General features: G+C 34.4%; 2 protein-coding genes across 2 annotated transcripts; both read left to right on the top strand.

Moving 5' to 3' along the window:
• Positions 1–5754: 5754 nt before the first annotated feature.
• On the top strand, positions 5755–6480 carry LOC100265141 (basic form of pathogenesis-related protein 1-like). The gene has a single exon (XM_002274335.4). The coding sequence runs from the start codon at positions 5779–5781 to the stop codon at positions 6262–6264; it is 486 nt and encodes a 161-aa protein (XP_002274371.1). The 5' UTR covers positions 5755–5778; the 3' UTR covers positions 6265–6480.
• A 10544-nt stretch (positions 6481–17024) lies between these two features.
• Positions 17025–17694, top strand: LOC100265128 (pathogenesis-related protein 1-like). The gene has a single exon (XM_002270397.4). The coding sequence runs from the start codon at positions 17101–17103 to the stop codon at positions 17590–17592; it is 492 nt and encodes a 163-aa protein (XP_002270433.1). The 5' UTR covers positions 17025–17100; the 3' UTR covers positions 17593–17694.

The raw sequence follows: 17694 nt of genomic DNA, 5'->3' as shown, positions 1-17694 counted from the left end.
ACTTGTCTAAGTATTGCACAAGCTTAGGAAAAGACTAAGTCCGTGACAAGTGATATCAAAGCGCTGCTACAAAGCGGGCATAGTAAATGAAGCATGTCAGGCTCCAACTTGGATGAGACTAGTGAGCAAACCCATGGGAGGGAGATCGAACCTGATGCACGTGGCAGGGGCAAGAAGGATAAATCTCGTTATGTTGTTGGCAACATGGAGGTAAGGTTAGCTAAGATAGAGCTAGCCATGGCAGACACTCAGGAGAGGTTGGACTTGATCGAGCAAGGCATGGAGAAGGGCTTAGAGGATTTAAGGGAGCAGATCCAAGACCTTCGTGAGGGGGTGCTAGTCTCATAGGTTCAGCCAGTGTCACATGAGGAGTTTGTGTCCTTCCAAGAAAAGGTCTTGAGCATGCTTGCTAGCATGGAGTCAAGGATAGAGGCCTTGGCCACTCGAATTGAGTCTCCAGACCAGGAGGTTAGGTAGGAGTTAGCCATCTACAAGGCTGCTATGTTGGCACGAGTGATGGCCACACAAGAGGCATTTAGGATGGAGGTGTCGAAGCCATAAGGGTTTAGTGGCAAACGGGATGCCAAGGAGTTGGACAACTTCTTATGGCATATGGAGCGATACTTTGAGGCTATCGCATTGACTAATGAGGCAGTTAAGGTAAGGACTGCAACCCTCTACCTTACTCACATAATTACTCTATGGTGGCGTCGGAGGTTCGCCAATATGGAGAAAGGCATTTGTACCATAGAGACGTGGGAGAACTTCAAGAGGCAGTTCTACCCCGAAGATGTGGCTTACCTAGCTAGGAAAAACATGAGGTGTCTTAAGTACACAGGCTCAATACGCGACTATGTCAAGGAATTCTCTTCGCTCATGCTTAAGATTCCTAACATGACTAAGGAGGAGTTGCTATTCAACTTCATGGATAACCTGCAAGGGTGGGCTGAGTAGGAATTAAGGCGCCAAGGCGTTCAAGACTTAGCCATTGCTATGGCAATAGCAGAGTCTTTAACGGATTACAAGAGGGGAGACTCCTTCAAGGTTGAGTCTTTGGAGGATAGCCACGCCATAGGTGGGAGAGATGAGGTTTCAAGGGACCACAATGCTCCTAGAATGGGATCAAGCAAGACACTTAACGTCCAGGAAGGAAGGGGTAAGGAGGAAAGGAAAGAGTTTACACCTAAAATCAAATGCTTCCTATGTGATGGTCCACATTGGGCATGGGATTATCCAAAGAAGAAGGCGTTCAATGGTATGATCGAGGAGAGGGAGTAGGAACACGAAGCACATATGGGCTTGGTGCAGCTACTAGGTGCCCTCTAAGTCAACCCAAAGCCTAGTACACCTAAGATCTCCTTACTATCAGGGGTGCAAGTAAATGAGGCAAAAGGAGAGCGAGTTGAGGTAGCTCACACACACATGGACAAGGTCAACAAGGGAAAGGTGAATTCGATGGGTAAGAGGAAGCAGCACTCCAAGCATCAAAAGTGAAAGGGTCTGCATCCATCCGAGGTCTCACGGGAAAAGGAGGTGAAAAATATCTTGGTTCAATGGGTTACCAGGAGACAAGGGGTCTCTCTTGTGATAGAGTATCTAGTCCTACGGAAAGGACTACCTAAGAGGCAGGTAAGCTGGGAACATGCGGATTCCTTTAGAAGGTTCTGGAAACTCATCGAGAAGTTTCAAGAAGTGGCAACAATGAGGACGTCGACGGCATAGGTGGGGGGGAGTGTCATAAGATGTTTCAAATGACCCTCCCCATAGGGGTTATATAGAGGACAGAAAGCTTTTGGAGACTCCTGGAGCCATCTACACTAAGCCATTGGTGAGAAGAGTATGGAAGGTTCTAGAGACGCCTAGAGATGTCCACACATCTCTACACTATGGTGGAAGGTATGAGAGGAGTCTAAGGCTTTCTAGAGAATTCTAGGAATCTCTTGTATATTCTTATACATAGGTTTGTACATAGAATTGTGTAGGAAGTTCTAGATTATTCTTAAGTTGTAAGGAACCCTCCAAGGTTCCAGAGAGTTTCACTGATGCCTGTAAATAGGTGAGGCCCTCATTTGGCCAAGGCACCACCCAAGAACCTAACCAACCAAGCAAGTGAGTTCCCAAAGCACTTGTAAAGCTTCCTTTGAGTAACAAAAGCTTTCATTCTTTAAGCATCGCCTACTACACCTTTTAAAGCTTCCGAGTCGTAGGCATCTTAGCCTAGAAAGCTAAGCATTGGGAGTAAGGCTGACTTAGCAAGATCAAGTGTCTTGACTTGTCTAAGTGCCGCACGAGCTTAGAAAAAGACTAAGTCCATGACATTAAGGAGAGCGGACATAGGTCGAGTTACTCCAAACCACTATAAAACTCTTAAGTTTGCAATCTCTTTTCCTTATCTTTTTACTTTATATGCAATTACTTTTCATTGTATTTATTATTTAATTGGATATACTTGTCACTTGCTTTCATATAGTTTAATTTTTTTCAAAAAGTGACCATCATCCTCTTCATCCCTCCCATCCCCCAAGGTGATTGCCTTACAAGGCAAGGTCTCAAATAGGATATTTGTTTACCTATGGTAATACTGCAATATCATGGTGATCAATAAAACTTATAATAGTTGTTATTCAAATCATTTAGAAATACGTGCAATCCATGAAGAAAGTCAAGAAGTGTGTGGTTGAGATTTGTAATCCAATATACTCAAGAATCATACGGACTATCTTCCATTAAAGACAATTCAACAATGTTACATGATATTAATATTGCATGCATTGCACAAATTAAAGAATGATGCATTCAAGGTGATGGAACTAAGTTTATAACACTCAAATTCATTTACACTTCTAAGCTCTAGAAGAGTGGTGAAATGATTGTTCAATGAGTAAGATCTAATGACAATTTAGTAGACCTATTCACAAACGCATTGTCAACTGCAACACTCAAGAAACTCATATATAACATTGAAATACGCCAACTCAAAGATCTCGATATTGAGTTACAAGAGAAAATATAATCATACCAACATGAGTGGAAACAAATTGATAAGGATATCACTACATTATATGTTTTTTCCCTTCATCCAGATTTTATCTCACTAGGTTTTCTTGGCAAGGTTTTTAATAAGGCAATCGTAATAATTCTAAAGAATTTTGTACTTTTTTTACTTTACAAAGGTTTTTCTCATAAGATTTTTTCTAGGAAGGTTTAAGGAGGTATATTATTCTTATGATCATCTACAGAGGAGTGTTATAAAATATGAGAATTTTTCTGATTGTGACAACTTATGGATGATTATCCATATTGATACAAATCTCTTCCTAACTCTCTATAAAATGAGGAGACTTGCTAATGAAATAATATTCTATTTTTCTCTGAGTATTCATATTTATTCCATCCTCTTTTTTTCTTCTCATTTTTTTATTTTACAACAATCTCATATTTATTTAAAAACAAACATTAGGAATCAATATAATTTTTATTTTAGAAAAAATATTGAACATTAAAATGCAATATATTATACATTCCATTTATTTATTTTATAAATTAAATATGATCATAACAAATCTTATTTAATATAATGTCTTAAGATACCATTTTCATTTGATAAAATATCCAAAGTCATATCTCATTAGAAATCATGATATCTTTTTGTCATATCTTATCCAATCAAACAGTATAATATCTAGAACCTTAGATGAAAAAAGAATTACATCTAACATCATATAAATTTTCACCAAAAATCATCACAATTTTATTAATGTGATTTGGAGTAATTCTTGTAAAAACACTTTTAATTGTATTTAGAGTGCATTTAGCAATGATTCTAGAAAGTGCTTTTAGTTTTTCTAACACTTGAAATTTTTTATTTTTTAAGTATTAGAAAGACTAAAAACACTTATCAAAATCACTTTCAAATGTACTTTTAAACCCTTTCATAGAGAATCCAATATTGTTTAAATGTAAATTTAAAAATAAAAAATAAAAAAATAAATAAATTAAAGTTTTGAAAATGTTTCTAATAACGTTCATTTGATTAAAATATATATATATATTAACTTGTTGGAATAAGCATCCTATCAAGTACCTTTGTTCTTCTTTTGCTACCATTAGTCGAAACCACTAGTGATACCTGTAGGGACTGCCTAAGCGTACACGTGACGGCCTCACAAGGCACTCCTCCATTGGACACCTGGCATGTCTCACCCCCTGTCCGGACGATCACATGGACTGACATGTGGCCTCCCCACCCCCTATGTGGATGTCCAGTCCGGACCTAATAGCTGGCGTCCCAAACAAAATTCCTGGCCGTATTTTGTGGGCAATCATTACTCATTTCGCCAAAAGCATACTCGATGGACCTTCTTGGGTCTCTTCAGGCGACCTGCCACGACCTGCCCTACACCGCCTACAGAGTGAAAAGACAAGGGTGATGACAAATCATCCCCCCAACGATCTCTGTCAGCCGCCTGCAGGATAATGATGGCTCTGTCACCCTCTGAATACCATCATGATCGCAAAAGTCAAAGAGTCTTCACACCTTCGAAGTGACGAGGCTCCAAGCACTATAAAAGGCCCCCGACGACCCAGTCGAAAAAAAAAAAAGGTTAAGCATTCCTAAAAGAAAAGGGCCCAAGAATATCAATTTGCTGGATTATCAAACTAACAAAGGCTTTAGAGAGTGTGTCCGGACCCCCTGTCCAGACATCTTTTGTAGGGCGAAGGAAGGAAGCATCATTTTCAGTTGAGGAGGCGAGTACATCAGGAAATTACAATGACCCTAGTACCTCGCGCCATCAACCCACGATAATAGCCTAGCATAAGGGTAAAGAAGAAAATCATACTGAATATTTTACCATTTCAAAGTCATATATTTATTTTGGATTTGAGGTTGACAACGAGCATAAAAAATCACATACGCTATCAACTTGTTTGCTCAAATAATGTGTCACATGATAAATTATTCAACTTTGATGACCGTCCCAAAACTCTGTCTTAACCACTTTTCCACGAAATCTCGAAATCTAACATTAAAAGACCAAACACTTAGTTCAGTCAAGTAAGCAAACCGGTTAGGATAATTTGTATGTATTTGCAGAAGTTGAAGAAGCACATGTAAGCTCGTCCTTCATCAGAGGTTTAAGTTAGGATACTTTGTACGTATTTGCAGAATTTGAAGAAGCACGTGTAAATTCGTCCGTGATCAAAGGTTTATATATATAAAATAGACTAATTAAGTTGACATTTTCAAACAAAAGAAAAGAAAAAAAAAAGCACTTTAAAATTGCTTATTTGTATAAAAATAGGGGCTGATGTAATTTTAAATTTTTTTATATTTTTACAACTACTCTCAAATCCCATTTAGAAAAATATGGATTTTAAGGTGTTTTTGTCTTTTGAATTTTATAAAGCTCGCATTTTCTAATTGAAGCGTTTAGGGTAAATTTTTAAAAATAAATATTAATAAAAACCGATTTTTTGAACTGCAAAACTGTGATTTCAAAGAGCTGTTTTATTTTGAATAAAAGAAAGAACATGCATGGAAGTCGTTTTCATGTATTGTTGATTGCTTCTTAGGAAAAAATTGAACATGCATGGAAGTCATTTTGATCTTAGTGCCAACTATTTTATCAGTTGTTGATCTTTACGTGTGAAGGCCGCCACACAGACTGTATCAAAGGGGGAAGTTAGGGGGAGCAAGACTTGGAGATTATGATGCTTCTATTTCCCCTATAAATACCCTTCAACCCAGCCCTCACTTGTCATCAAAGAAACTAAAAGATGGGGTTGTGTAAGATTTCAATGGCGCTCCTTGTTGGTCTCATGGGGTTAGCCCTAGCTCACACCTGCTGTGCCCAGAACTCTCCACAGGACTACGTCGATGCTCACAATGCAGCGCGGGCCCAAGTTGGCGTTGGGTCTATAACATGGAACGACACTGTAGCTGCCTACGCCCAGAACTATGCTAACCAGAGGATTAGCGACTGCAATCTAGTGCACTCAGGTGGGCCTTACGGTGAGAACCTGGCCAAAGGCAGCGGTTCATTGACAGGCACCGATGCGGTGAACTTGTGGGTGGGGGAGAAGCCTTATTATGACTACAACTCCAACTCATGCGTTGGTGGAGAGTGTGGGCACTATACTCAGGTTGTGTGGCGCAACTCGGTGCGTCTTGGGTGCGCTAGGGTTCAGTGCAACAATGGGTGGTGGTTCGTCACATGCAACTACGATCCACCGGGCAACTATGTGGGACAGCGGCCTTATTAAACATTATGAAACTACCTCTAAGCAAGTACTACATATATGTAATAAGCTGATCAGCATATATACCATGGATCAGTACAAATAAAACTTTATACTTTTAGTTGACCAAGGAAGATATAATTAAGGTAGCTTTCCAGTAAGATCTTGTTTTATTCTTGTGTCAAAAGTGCATAATTTTAATTTCCCAGTATAATAAATTCATAGTAGTACTTGAAAGCCTGTTTTCTTCTTGTTTTCTTTGTCTTAATTTCTAGGGTTATCTTGCTGATCTTATGAAAAAGGGAGCACAGTAGTATTATAAGAAACATGATAATTTGTTGTATATGTAGGTAATAATTTTCATTAACATTCATTGTTCAAGGAAATCGGGACTATAAATTAACCCTATTAATTAAAAGTCAATACAAAGGAATTGACAAAAAATTTAGGATATGGAAAAGGATTCAAATTTGATTAGCTAGCTCCCCTATGATCTAATATCACAGCACAATAAATCTGAGAGTCTAGACCAAGTAGTGGGATATGGCCAACTTTGAAGACATCATTGTGGGATATCATTGCAGGAACAAGTACTGGGTGGACTAATGGCCTTAAATCCGGTTCATTGGATGATCACCTATTTGAAAGGCTTGGTTGAGTTTCAATCCTTCTAGAATTGATATATTTGAGATACAAAAAATCATATGGGAAGAGACATTTTTCCTCATTTATAACCTGAGAAGGTATGGAAGGGATATCTCCCATCGAAGGCACGTGGGGGCCATGTCTAACACATTGATTCATGTCGTGTCACATGCTCCAACTTCAGGTGATTGTGAGAATAAAAGACTAATTATTAAAAAAAAATGACTTAAAACTTATCTTCTACCACCAAACATCCTAAGTGCATTCAAACCCTGACAACCCTCTTATTTCTCTCTGAGTTTGTCCTCGTGGAGTATGTTTACAATAAAAAGTATTAAGGAAAAGAAAAAAATTATTATAAAAATTTTCTCATCTAATGTTGGGAAGAAGGAAATATCTATTTTCCTAAATAAAAAAGAAAGAAAACACTTAGTAAGGCAGGGCTCCATTTTAGAACCAAATCGATCGGTTTGATCCAACTAGAGCCTGACACAGTTCAATTCACCTCATCAAGCCGAAAATAAGTTGAACCGGCACTAAACCGGTTCATCCCACAGTTAAATCGCTGAACTTTTGAGATGACTTAGCTGGTTCAAGGTTGTCGTATTTTTTTTTTCTTTCAAAACTCCACAACCAAATGAACTCCTCTGCCCAAACCCAACCTCTCCACTCTAGCGCTCAAGCTATGTGCCCAAGCCATGCCTCTGTTCCATGATGACTAGGTAATTTATAGGATACTTTGGCCTTCTGCACTTTGAAGTGGGAAAGTGAATTTTGGTTTTTTCAAGACAAAAAATGCCATACATGTGGTTGTAAAGAAAGGTATTTGAAAACTATATATACATTGTTGAAAAATTTTAATGAATATAATTTTTTATGACTTATACATAAATATGAAAACAATATAAATAAATAAAAAACTAATAATTTTGAATATAGTAAAATATATAATTATTGAAATTCAAACAAATTTAAATAATAAAATATTATTTTTATCTTAATAATTAAAAGTTACATATTTAATAACATTAAATTTATTAATAATTTAATAAATCTTTGTGCTATTCTTATAATAATTTAAACTATAAATATTAATGACGGTAAAATTTGTTTAAAATTTTTAATTATTTATATATTTTCTAATTTTTATATTTATTTTAAATTTTAATAATATAAAAATTATATATTTATAACATTACAAGTTTTATCACTAATTTAATCATTAAACCATGAATCAGTAATTTTTTCGATTTAATGATCAGTTTGATTATGAAAACATTAATAATAACTAATACAAAATCTTATTATTGACCCAAGGTAATGTTAAATGGGGTTATAATATCAGTGATGTATGATCAACTACGGTACAAAGGTTGCCTATTCTTGAGTAGTCCTTCTCTCATGCTTCAATATTATATGACAACCACGATAATAAATATACTCAAATTGATAAAGATAAAACTTAACAAACTTATATTTATCATAATGTATATTGGTTGATAAGTTGGTAAGTTTTGGATATTATTAGTTTCTTTTCTGTTTTTAAAATTCAATTATTATTTGATTAAGATTAGATTGTAACTACTTCAAGTATATAAATATTTGACTTCTCCTTGATTATTAAGAGAGGCTTTTCAACATTTTAAAACTCTTCTTTTCTTTACATGGTATTAGAGCCATCTCTGACTAATGTCTTCTACTACAGAGAGTTATCATCAATCTTCTCCCTTATAACACCCTCATTATTTCACAATACCTTTTAATCACCCCATTCCCATCAAACTTGACCGGAGACACCATCTTATTTGGAAATCACAAATTTTACTATCTATCAAAGATCATAATCTTGGTGGTTTTCTCTTTAGGGCACTGTCTTGTCCTCCCAAATATCAAGAAGAATCAACCCAGAGTATCAACGTTGATTATATTGCATGGGAATGACAAAAACCAACTCCTTTTGTATCAATTATTAGCCTCTCTCAAGAACCATTTTCCTATAGGATTAAAAAAAAAAAAAATCAAGATGCATTGATACATAGAGAAAGGTCCTTAAGCACTTACATATGAACAAATTACATCCATTAAGTTTCCCTATAGTTGTTCATTCACATGAAGTAAATAAGCATCCATTTCGTCCTAAAAAAGATAATAAAGAATTTTTTGGTCCAAAAGTATCATATTTCAGTGCAATTGGTGCATTAATGTATTGATGTATCTTACAAATTGTACAAGACCAGATTGTGTTTTCTCTAGGAACTTAGTAGCAAGATATAATTCGATAGCAACTTGAAGATATTAGAATGAGATTAAGCATATATTGTGTTATCTTTATGGAAAAAAAAGTGAAATCATAGCTATTTGGATACACAAATGTAAGTTACCTTTTAGATCCTTACAAGGCAAGATCTCAAACTGGATACATGTGTTGGTGTTTTAAGACAAGCTAAGGAAAGAAGACACAATAGAAAATTAGAGAAAATATATCAGCGAAAGTCACTACTTTATTTCCTCCATCCAACGTACATTTATAGAACTGGGAAATAACTAAAAAGAAAAAAAAATCTCAAATTCAAAACAGATAGTACGTGCTCCACAATTTATGAAAGTGGACTCACATCTCCTAGAGAATAGGAACTAACAATGACTTAGTTTTATTCAAACTTTGAAAAATTAAAACATAACATGGCAGTCCAAAAAGCATGGCAGTCCAAAAAGCAAACTTCTAACACTCCTCCTTGCTTTAGGAACTGCAAACTCCAAGCTTTTGTCTAAGAAACTCACACTTAGTGACTGACAAGGCTTTGTGAATATGTCAGCCAATTGCTCTTCCGTTTTGCAGTAGCGAAGATTAATGTCTCCATCTTTCTACACACCTCTCAAAAAGAAGAATTTGATATTGAAATGCTTGGTTTTCCCATGAAACACAGGATTGTGAGAAATTGCTATTGTAGCTTAGTTGTCCACGAACACTTCAGTACCTTGTGTTTGCTTCATATGCAAATCAACCAAAATTTTCCTCAACCACAATGTTTGATTTATTGTCGCGGTTGCTGCTACAAATTCCGCTTTTGTAGTAGATTGAGCCACAATATCCTATTTTTTCGAACACCATGAGAAACTTCCTGAGCCAAGACTGAAACAATACCCTGAAGTACTCTTCATATCATCTAAGGAACCACCTCAATCACTGTCAGAATACCCAAACAGCTTCATATTTGGAATCTTTTGAAACTTAACTCCATAGTCGACAGTTCCTTTGATGTACCGCACAACTCTTTTTGCTGTCTTTAGATGCACCTCACTAGCATAATGCATAAAGCTTGATAGAACACTTACAACATACAATATATCAGGCCTTGTTGCTGTAAGATACATCAAACAGCCAATGAGACTTCTGAAGTATGTCTCCTCCACCTTTTTAGCTCCATCATCTTTGCTTAGCTTTTCTTTTTGGTTCATGAGAGTATTCATTTCTTTGCAATCTTCCATTCTGAACTTCTTGAGAACCTCCTTTGCGTATTTTCTCTGGCAAATAAAAACTTGATCTTTTCCTTGCTTGATCTCCATTCCAAGGAAGTATGTCATTAGACCAAGATATGTCATTTGAAAAACTTGCATCATATCCAACTTGAACTCATCAATAAGCTTTGCACTACTTCCTGTAATCAAAAGATCATCCACATAAAGAGAAACAACAAGAATTTCATTGTTATTTTCCTTAACATAAAGTATGGATTCTGAAAGACTTTTTTTAAAGTCCAGACCAAGCAAATAATCATCTATTCGACTATACCATGCTCTTGGTGCCTGTTTTAAGCCATAAAGAGCTTTATGAAGTCGATAGACTTTGTCTTCCACAACAAAACCTTCAGGTTGCTCAACATAAATTTCTTCTTAAAGAATTCCATTAAGGAATGTTGATTTAACATCCATCTGATGCACTTTCCAGCCAAGTTGCGCAAAAATAGCAAGAAGTAATCTGATTGTGTCAAGCCTTGCTACTGGAGCAAATGTTTTAGAATAATCAACACCAAAAATCTGTGCATATCCTTTAACTACGAGCCTTGCTTTATACTTGTTGACTGAACCATCAACATTTAGCTTGGTTCTAAACACCCATTTTACCCCAATTACCTTTCTTTCTTGAGGTCTATCAACAAGCTCCCAGGTTTTGTTTTTTTCAATCATGAGCAGTTCCTCCTTCATTGCATCCTTCCATTTGGACTCTTTGAGTGCTTCTTCATGGTCGGCAGGTTCATAAATTGCAACATTGCATCTCTGATAAATTTCAGAGAGCAATCGAGTACCTCTTACTGGTGGATCATCCTCCCTTTCATCTAAAAAACTTGTTTCAAGCTCTATTTTTGAATCTTCCCAGTCCCATTCTTCATTTTCCATGAAGTGGACATCTCTATTGATAATTATAGTATCAGTATGTGGTTGGAAGACTTTATAAGCCTTTGAAACTGTACTATAACCAATAAAAATTCCTGCAGTAGCTTTTTTGTCTAGTTTATCTCATTTAACCTGAGGAACAAAGGTAAAACAAAGACAACCAAACACTTTAAGAAAAGTCATTGGAGGTTTGTACCCATACCATGCTTCAAAAGGAGTTTGATTCTTTACTACCTTTGTAGAGAGTCTATTTTACAAAAATACAGCTGTGTTTGCAGCCTCTGCCCAAAATTTCTTTGGCAAATTTTTCTCATGCAGCATGCATCTGCGTCTTGCTGTTGGTTTTGGTTATTGCAAATGATAGCTTCATGTCCAAGTTGATTGCACTTGTTACACTTAGCATCTGGCCTTTTCAGCACTTGAACGGTGAGTGGCCAGTTCTGTCACAATGCTTACAAGGTGGGTACTTTCCCTTGGAACTTCTAGCTTTGTTTTTGTTGCTCCTGTGTGCTACAACTTCCCCATTTGCTTGCTAGTGCTTTCTATTTTTCTTCTTTTTGTTTCTCCAACCATCTTCATGTTTGGCGGGCAAGGCTTCCTCTACAGTTGCTTCTTGTCTCATAACCATCCGTTGTTCTTGCACCTGCAAAGAGTTCAACAACTCTGCCAACGTGATTTTGGACAAATCTTTGGTATTTTCCAAAGTGGTTATGGTAGCTTCAAATCTTTCAGGAATAGTAACCAGAATTTTTTCAACAATACGAGAGTCTTTAAACTCCGAACCAAGCAATCTTACTCTGTTGGCTATGCTTAAAAGCCTTTCAGAGTACTTTTTGATGGTTTCTGACTCTTTCATCTTCTGCAACTCGAAATCTCTGATTAGATTCAACACTTTCATGCCTTTAATTCGAGCATCTCTATTCAAATTTGAGATAACTCCATATGGCTTTAGCTGATTTCAAAGACATAATTCGGGTGAAGATTGTAGCTGAAACTGCTGCAAATAAGCAAGCTTTTGCCTTAGACTTTCTAGTTTTCCTTTCCTTGTGATTCTTGACTTGAGCCATCGTTGGGTTGTCTGATAGCGGAGGAACGTCATAGTCATGTTCAACATCCTCCCATAGATCTACAACATCTAGGTAGGCTTCCATCCGCACAGCCCATATGGTGTAATTATCACCATTGAAGACTGGAGGTGCCATTGCTGAGAAACTTGAGTCTCCTTCCATGCTTGAAATTTTGGTGGAATACGTGGTGTTTTGGTGGCCCTCAACTCTCTTGAAAACTCACAATTTTTTTCACTGACGGTCCCTCAAGAATATAAAGCTCTGATACCAATTGTTGGTGTTTTAAGACAAGCTAAGGAAAGAAGACACAATAGAAAAATAGAGAAAATATATCAGCGGAAGTCACTACTTTATTTCCTCCATCCAGCGTACATTTATAGAACTGGGAAATAACTGAAAAGAGAAAAAAATCTCAAATTCAAAACAGATAGTACGTGATCCACAATTTATGAAAGTGGACTCACATCTCCTAAAGAATAGGAACTAACAATGACTCAATTTTATTCAAACTTTGAAAAATTAAAACATAGCGTGGCAGTCCAAAAAGCAAACTTCTAACAACATGACCTATGGTAATACTGCAATATCATGGTGATCAATAAAACATACAATGACAACTACTTTGGATCATTTAGAAATATTTGCAATCGATGAAACAAGTTGGGAATGCATATGATTGAGATATGTAATCTAATATACTCGAGAATCATGTGAACTATCTTCTATTAAAGACAATTTAACAATACTATATAAAGATATTATTGTATGCATTGTATGGATTAAAGAAGAATACATTAAAGCTGATGGAACTAGGTATATGTCCCTCAAGTTTGTTTACACTTACAAACTTTGGAAGAGTGGTGAAATTGTTGTTCAATGAGTAAGATCAAGTGACAATTAGCAAATCTATTCAGAAATGCATTGCCATGCAACTGCAATACTTAAAGAAGTTCATATATAACATTGAAATGAGTTGACTTAAAGATCTCTAGGGCGAGCTACAAGAGAAAATATAATCATGTCAACATAAGTACGAGCAAATTGATAAGAATATCACTACACTATACTCCTTTTTCCCTTCGTCCGGATTTTGTCTCACTAAGTTTTAATAGCAAGAACTTTAACAAGATAATCATAATAATTTAAAAGAATATTGTACTTTTTTTCTTTCACTAAAATTTTTTTCATCAGGTTTTTCCTAGTAAGGTTTTAACAAAACATATTTTTATGATCATCGAATAAAGAATGTTATAAAATATAAGAATTTATCAAATTGTGAAAGTACATACTTATGAATGATCATTCATATTTATATAAATCCCGTCCTAACTTTCTATAAAACGAGAAAACCTACTAATGAAATAATACTCTATTTTTCTCTAAGTATTCCTATTTATTATCTCCTCTTTTTTTTCTTCTCATTTTTTTATTTTACAATAATTTGATATTTATTTAAACATGGAACTTGGGAAGCAATATGTTTTTTATTTTAAAAAAATTATTGAACATTAAAATACAATATATTATTCATTCCATTTATTCATTCTTAGACCAAATATGAGCATAACATAACATATCTTATTTAATATAATATCTTAAGATACTATTTTCATCTGATAAATATAATATCTAAATATCATATCTCATTATAAATCATGATATCTTTCAATCCCATTTTCTCCCATCAAACAATATAATATATAGAACCTTAGATGAGAAAAGAATTAAATATAACATTACATAATTTTTCACCAAAAATCATCACGATTCTGTTAATGCGTTTCGGAGTAATTCTTGTAAAAACACTTTTAATTTGTAAGACTATTCTCAATAGCATGTCTACCATAAACCCTTTCATGGAGAATCCGATAATGTTTTAATGTAAATTTTAAAAAAAAACCTGAAGTTTTGAAAATATTTCTAATAATGAAATATATATATATATATATAAGAAAAAATATTAACTTTTGGAATAAGCATCCTAAATTTACAAAAGAAAAAAAAATGTTTTGAAAATGTTTCTAATAAAGAATGTTATAAAATATTTTTATTCTTGTGTCAAGGGACGTGCATAATTTTAATTTCCAAGTACAATAAATCATGGTTGTGCTTGAAAGCATGTTTTCTTCTTCTTTTCTTTGTCTTAATTTTCAGGGTTATCATACTGATTTTAATTATGAAGAAAAAAAAAACAAAAAAAGAAAGGGACACAATAGTACTAATTTTAATCATACTTATATTAGTTACTGTTACAAAAAAACATTAATACGTGTAATTAATGTTATTTTGTAACGGTAATAAATATATTTACTTGAAAAAAACTTCAAAAACCCATAAAATAAGTAATAATACACATTAATATTATTTTGTAACTGTAATTAATATAAGTGCGATTAAAAATAATATTTATCAAATTTTAAAATAAAAAATTAAATCGTATTTATATAAAATATTTTATTCAATATTTAATTTCTAATATTTTATTATAAATTTACGGTGACAACTTTTTGCTATTGAATTAATAAAAATTATATTAATAATTCATCTTATCAAATTAATTTTAATTTATAAAATATTAGAACTTCATTAAATTTTTTTATATTTTAACAATTTTTAAATAAATTTATATTTTTCATATTTTACAAATGAAGTGATAGTAATTTTTTAAAATAGGATAAATAAGATAAATATGTAAAACAATAAAAAATAAAAAATTAATATAAATTTAAAATAAAAGATAATTTAAGAAAACAAAAAACACAGATTTGATTTTTCGTCAAAAATCTGCCTCCAAAGCACGTGTTCTCTACTTCCGATGTTTTGTTAAAAAATCGGTATTGACTGATGAGTGATATTTCACCAAAATTTCTTTCAATCGATAATCGATGACAGATTTCATATCAACCATTCTGATATTTGGGTAAAATATCCTGATTTTTCAATCCCCAGATCACTTATGATCTAATTTCAGACCACAACAAAGCTTGAGTGTTTAGAACAAGTAGTGGGATATGGCTGGATGATCACCTACCTCAAAGGCTTGGGTGAGTTTCTTTCAATCCTTACATAATTAATTGTTTTGTGATGGATATATTGGAGATACAAAAAGCATATGGGAAGAGACATTATTCCTCATATATAACCTCAGAAGGCATGGAAGGGATATCTCCCATCTAAGGCAGGTCAGGACCATGTCATGCCCTCTCACATTCTCCAACTTCAGGTGATTTCCAGAATAAATAAATAAAAATCACTTAAAACTTTCTTCTACCACCAAACATCCTTAGTTAAGTACACTTAAATCCGCATACTCTCTTTTGTCTCTCTGGGTTTGTCCTAATGGAGTACGTTTATAATCGAAAGAATGAAAATCAAAGCCTGACCCGATTCAATTCACCTCATCAAGCCGGAAATATGTTGAATCGGCACTAAACCGGTTCACCCAATGATTAAACCGTTGAATTATTTAATTGACTTAAAAATGCATTTTACTGTGATTTTAAGAAATATTTTTAATACTTAAAAAATAAAAAAAATTAAGTGATAAAAATATCAAAAACACTTTTTAAAATCACTATTAAACACACCTCTAACTGATTCACTGTTATCCTATTTTTTATCCTTCAAAACTATAGGATACTTTAGCTTTTTTCAAGACAAAAAATGCCATACAGGTGGTTGTAAAGAAAGGTATTTGAAAACTACATCTGTATTGTTGAAAATTTTTAATGAATATAAATGTTTATGACTTATATATAAATAAATAAAAGCTAATAATTTTGAATATAGTAAAATATATAATTATTGAAATCCAAATAAATATTTTAAATGATAAAATATTATTTTTATCTTAATAATCAAAAGTTACATATTTAATAAAATTAAAATTATTAATAATTTAATAAATCTTTGTATTATTCTTATCATAATTTAAGCTATCAATATTAATAATAATAAAATAATAAAATGTGTTTAAATTTTTAATTAATTATATATATTTTCTCATTTTTTATATTTATTTTTAATTTTAATAATATATAAATTATATATTTATGATATCTCAAATTTAACCGATCTTACCATTAAACCATGAATCAATAATTTTTCTAATTTAATAACAATCAACATTAATAATAACTAACACAAAATCTCATTATTAACCAATCTTATTTATTCTTACTTTGGGGCAAAGATGAAAATATCGGTAATATTATAAATATATCAATACTTCGATTTTACGGATGTATAGGATATATCGGAAATATGTATGTTTTTGATAGGCTTAAACTCTGAGCCTAAATCTGGGTCTACCGACTCTACCCGGATCCCATGCTACTGAATCCAGTCCTTACCTTTAAATGGAGAGCAGTTGAGGAAGTTAAGGCAGTTAAGAGATTACAGTGATACAGTGCTGCTGGTGGGTTTAATGAGGCCATTCAATGCCCAATCTGAAAATGCAGAATCCGGCAATCAATATAAACTTGAACTGGCCCTTCTATTAATGTGAAAATTTATACATACCTGCACCCAAGAAAAATTGAAACCCAATTAAAGTCACATTTATAAACGAATAGGAGTAGCATTTGTTTTCAAAAGCAATGGTACCATTGACAGTGGTTTTATATTATTAGACGAGGATCTATGGGTTAATTGATTTGAATGGAGAGAGGTAGTCTCACTGTATATATGTGCGTGTGTGTAGCATTGTAGCCAAGTGTCCAGAACCAGCAAGCGAGAGCAAAGCGCAGAGGCAATGGACTCATCAGTACTGGAAACCCTGGTCATTGCCTGCGTCTTCCTCATGCTACCAAGCGTTTTCCTAGCTCAGAACTCGCCGGCCGACTTTTTGAACGCGCACAACGACGTGAGGGGCACGGTGGGGCTGCCATGTCTGGTTTTGAACATCACTCTGCAGGAGTATGCCCAGTCATATGCGAATAACCGGAGTTCGGACTGCCTACTTAGGCTGTCCGGCGCTCCAGATTACGGGGAAAACTTGTTTATTGGTACACCGGCCAACTACAGCGCCCTGGATGCTGTAAACGCATGGGCTGCCGAGAGGCAGTACTACAACTACGACACCAACACATGTATGATGGGGAAGGTTTGTGGGCATTACACTCAGCTGATCTGGAACACAACGACTAGTGTGGGGTGTGCGAGGGTGCCATGCGTGAATGGCTCGGTTTTCATCACCTGCAACTATTATCGTGCTGGTAATGTGATAGGGCAGCGCCCATATTAGTAGCTAAGTATGCAATGCATTCATGGGGTCGAATAAGTTGGATGCTCTCTCTATTTGTCTCTCTAGCTAAGTAACTGAAACTCGATGCTCTTGGGGTCTTAA

Source organism: Vitis vinifera, chromosome 3 (assembly GCF_030704535.1).
Source record: "Vitis vinifera cultivar Pinot Noir 40024 chromosome 3, ASM3070453v1".
NCBI classification, from domain to species: Eukaryota; Viridiplantae; Streptophyta; class Magnoliopsida; order Vitales; family Vitaceae; genus Vitis; species Vitis vinifera.
The sequence above is the reverse complement of the archived record's forward strand: the minus strand, read 5'-3'. Positions and strand labels throughout refer to the sequence as shown.

Bases quoted from the DNA above. Each gene is read 5' to 3' on its own strand.
- LOC100265141 (XM_002274335.4), top strand. From the start codon at position 5,779: ATGGGGTTGTGTAAGATTTCAATGGCGCTCCTTGTTGGTCTCATGGGG.
- LOC100265128 (XM_002270397.4), top strand. From the start codon at position 17,101: ATGGACTCATCAGTACTGGAAACCCTGGTCATTGCCTGCGTCTTCCTC.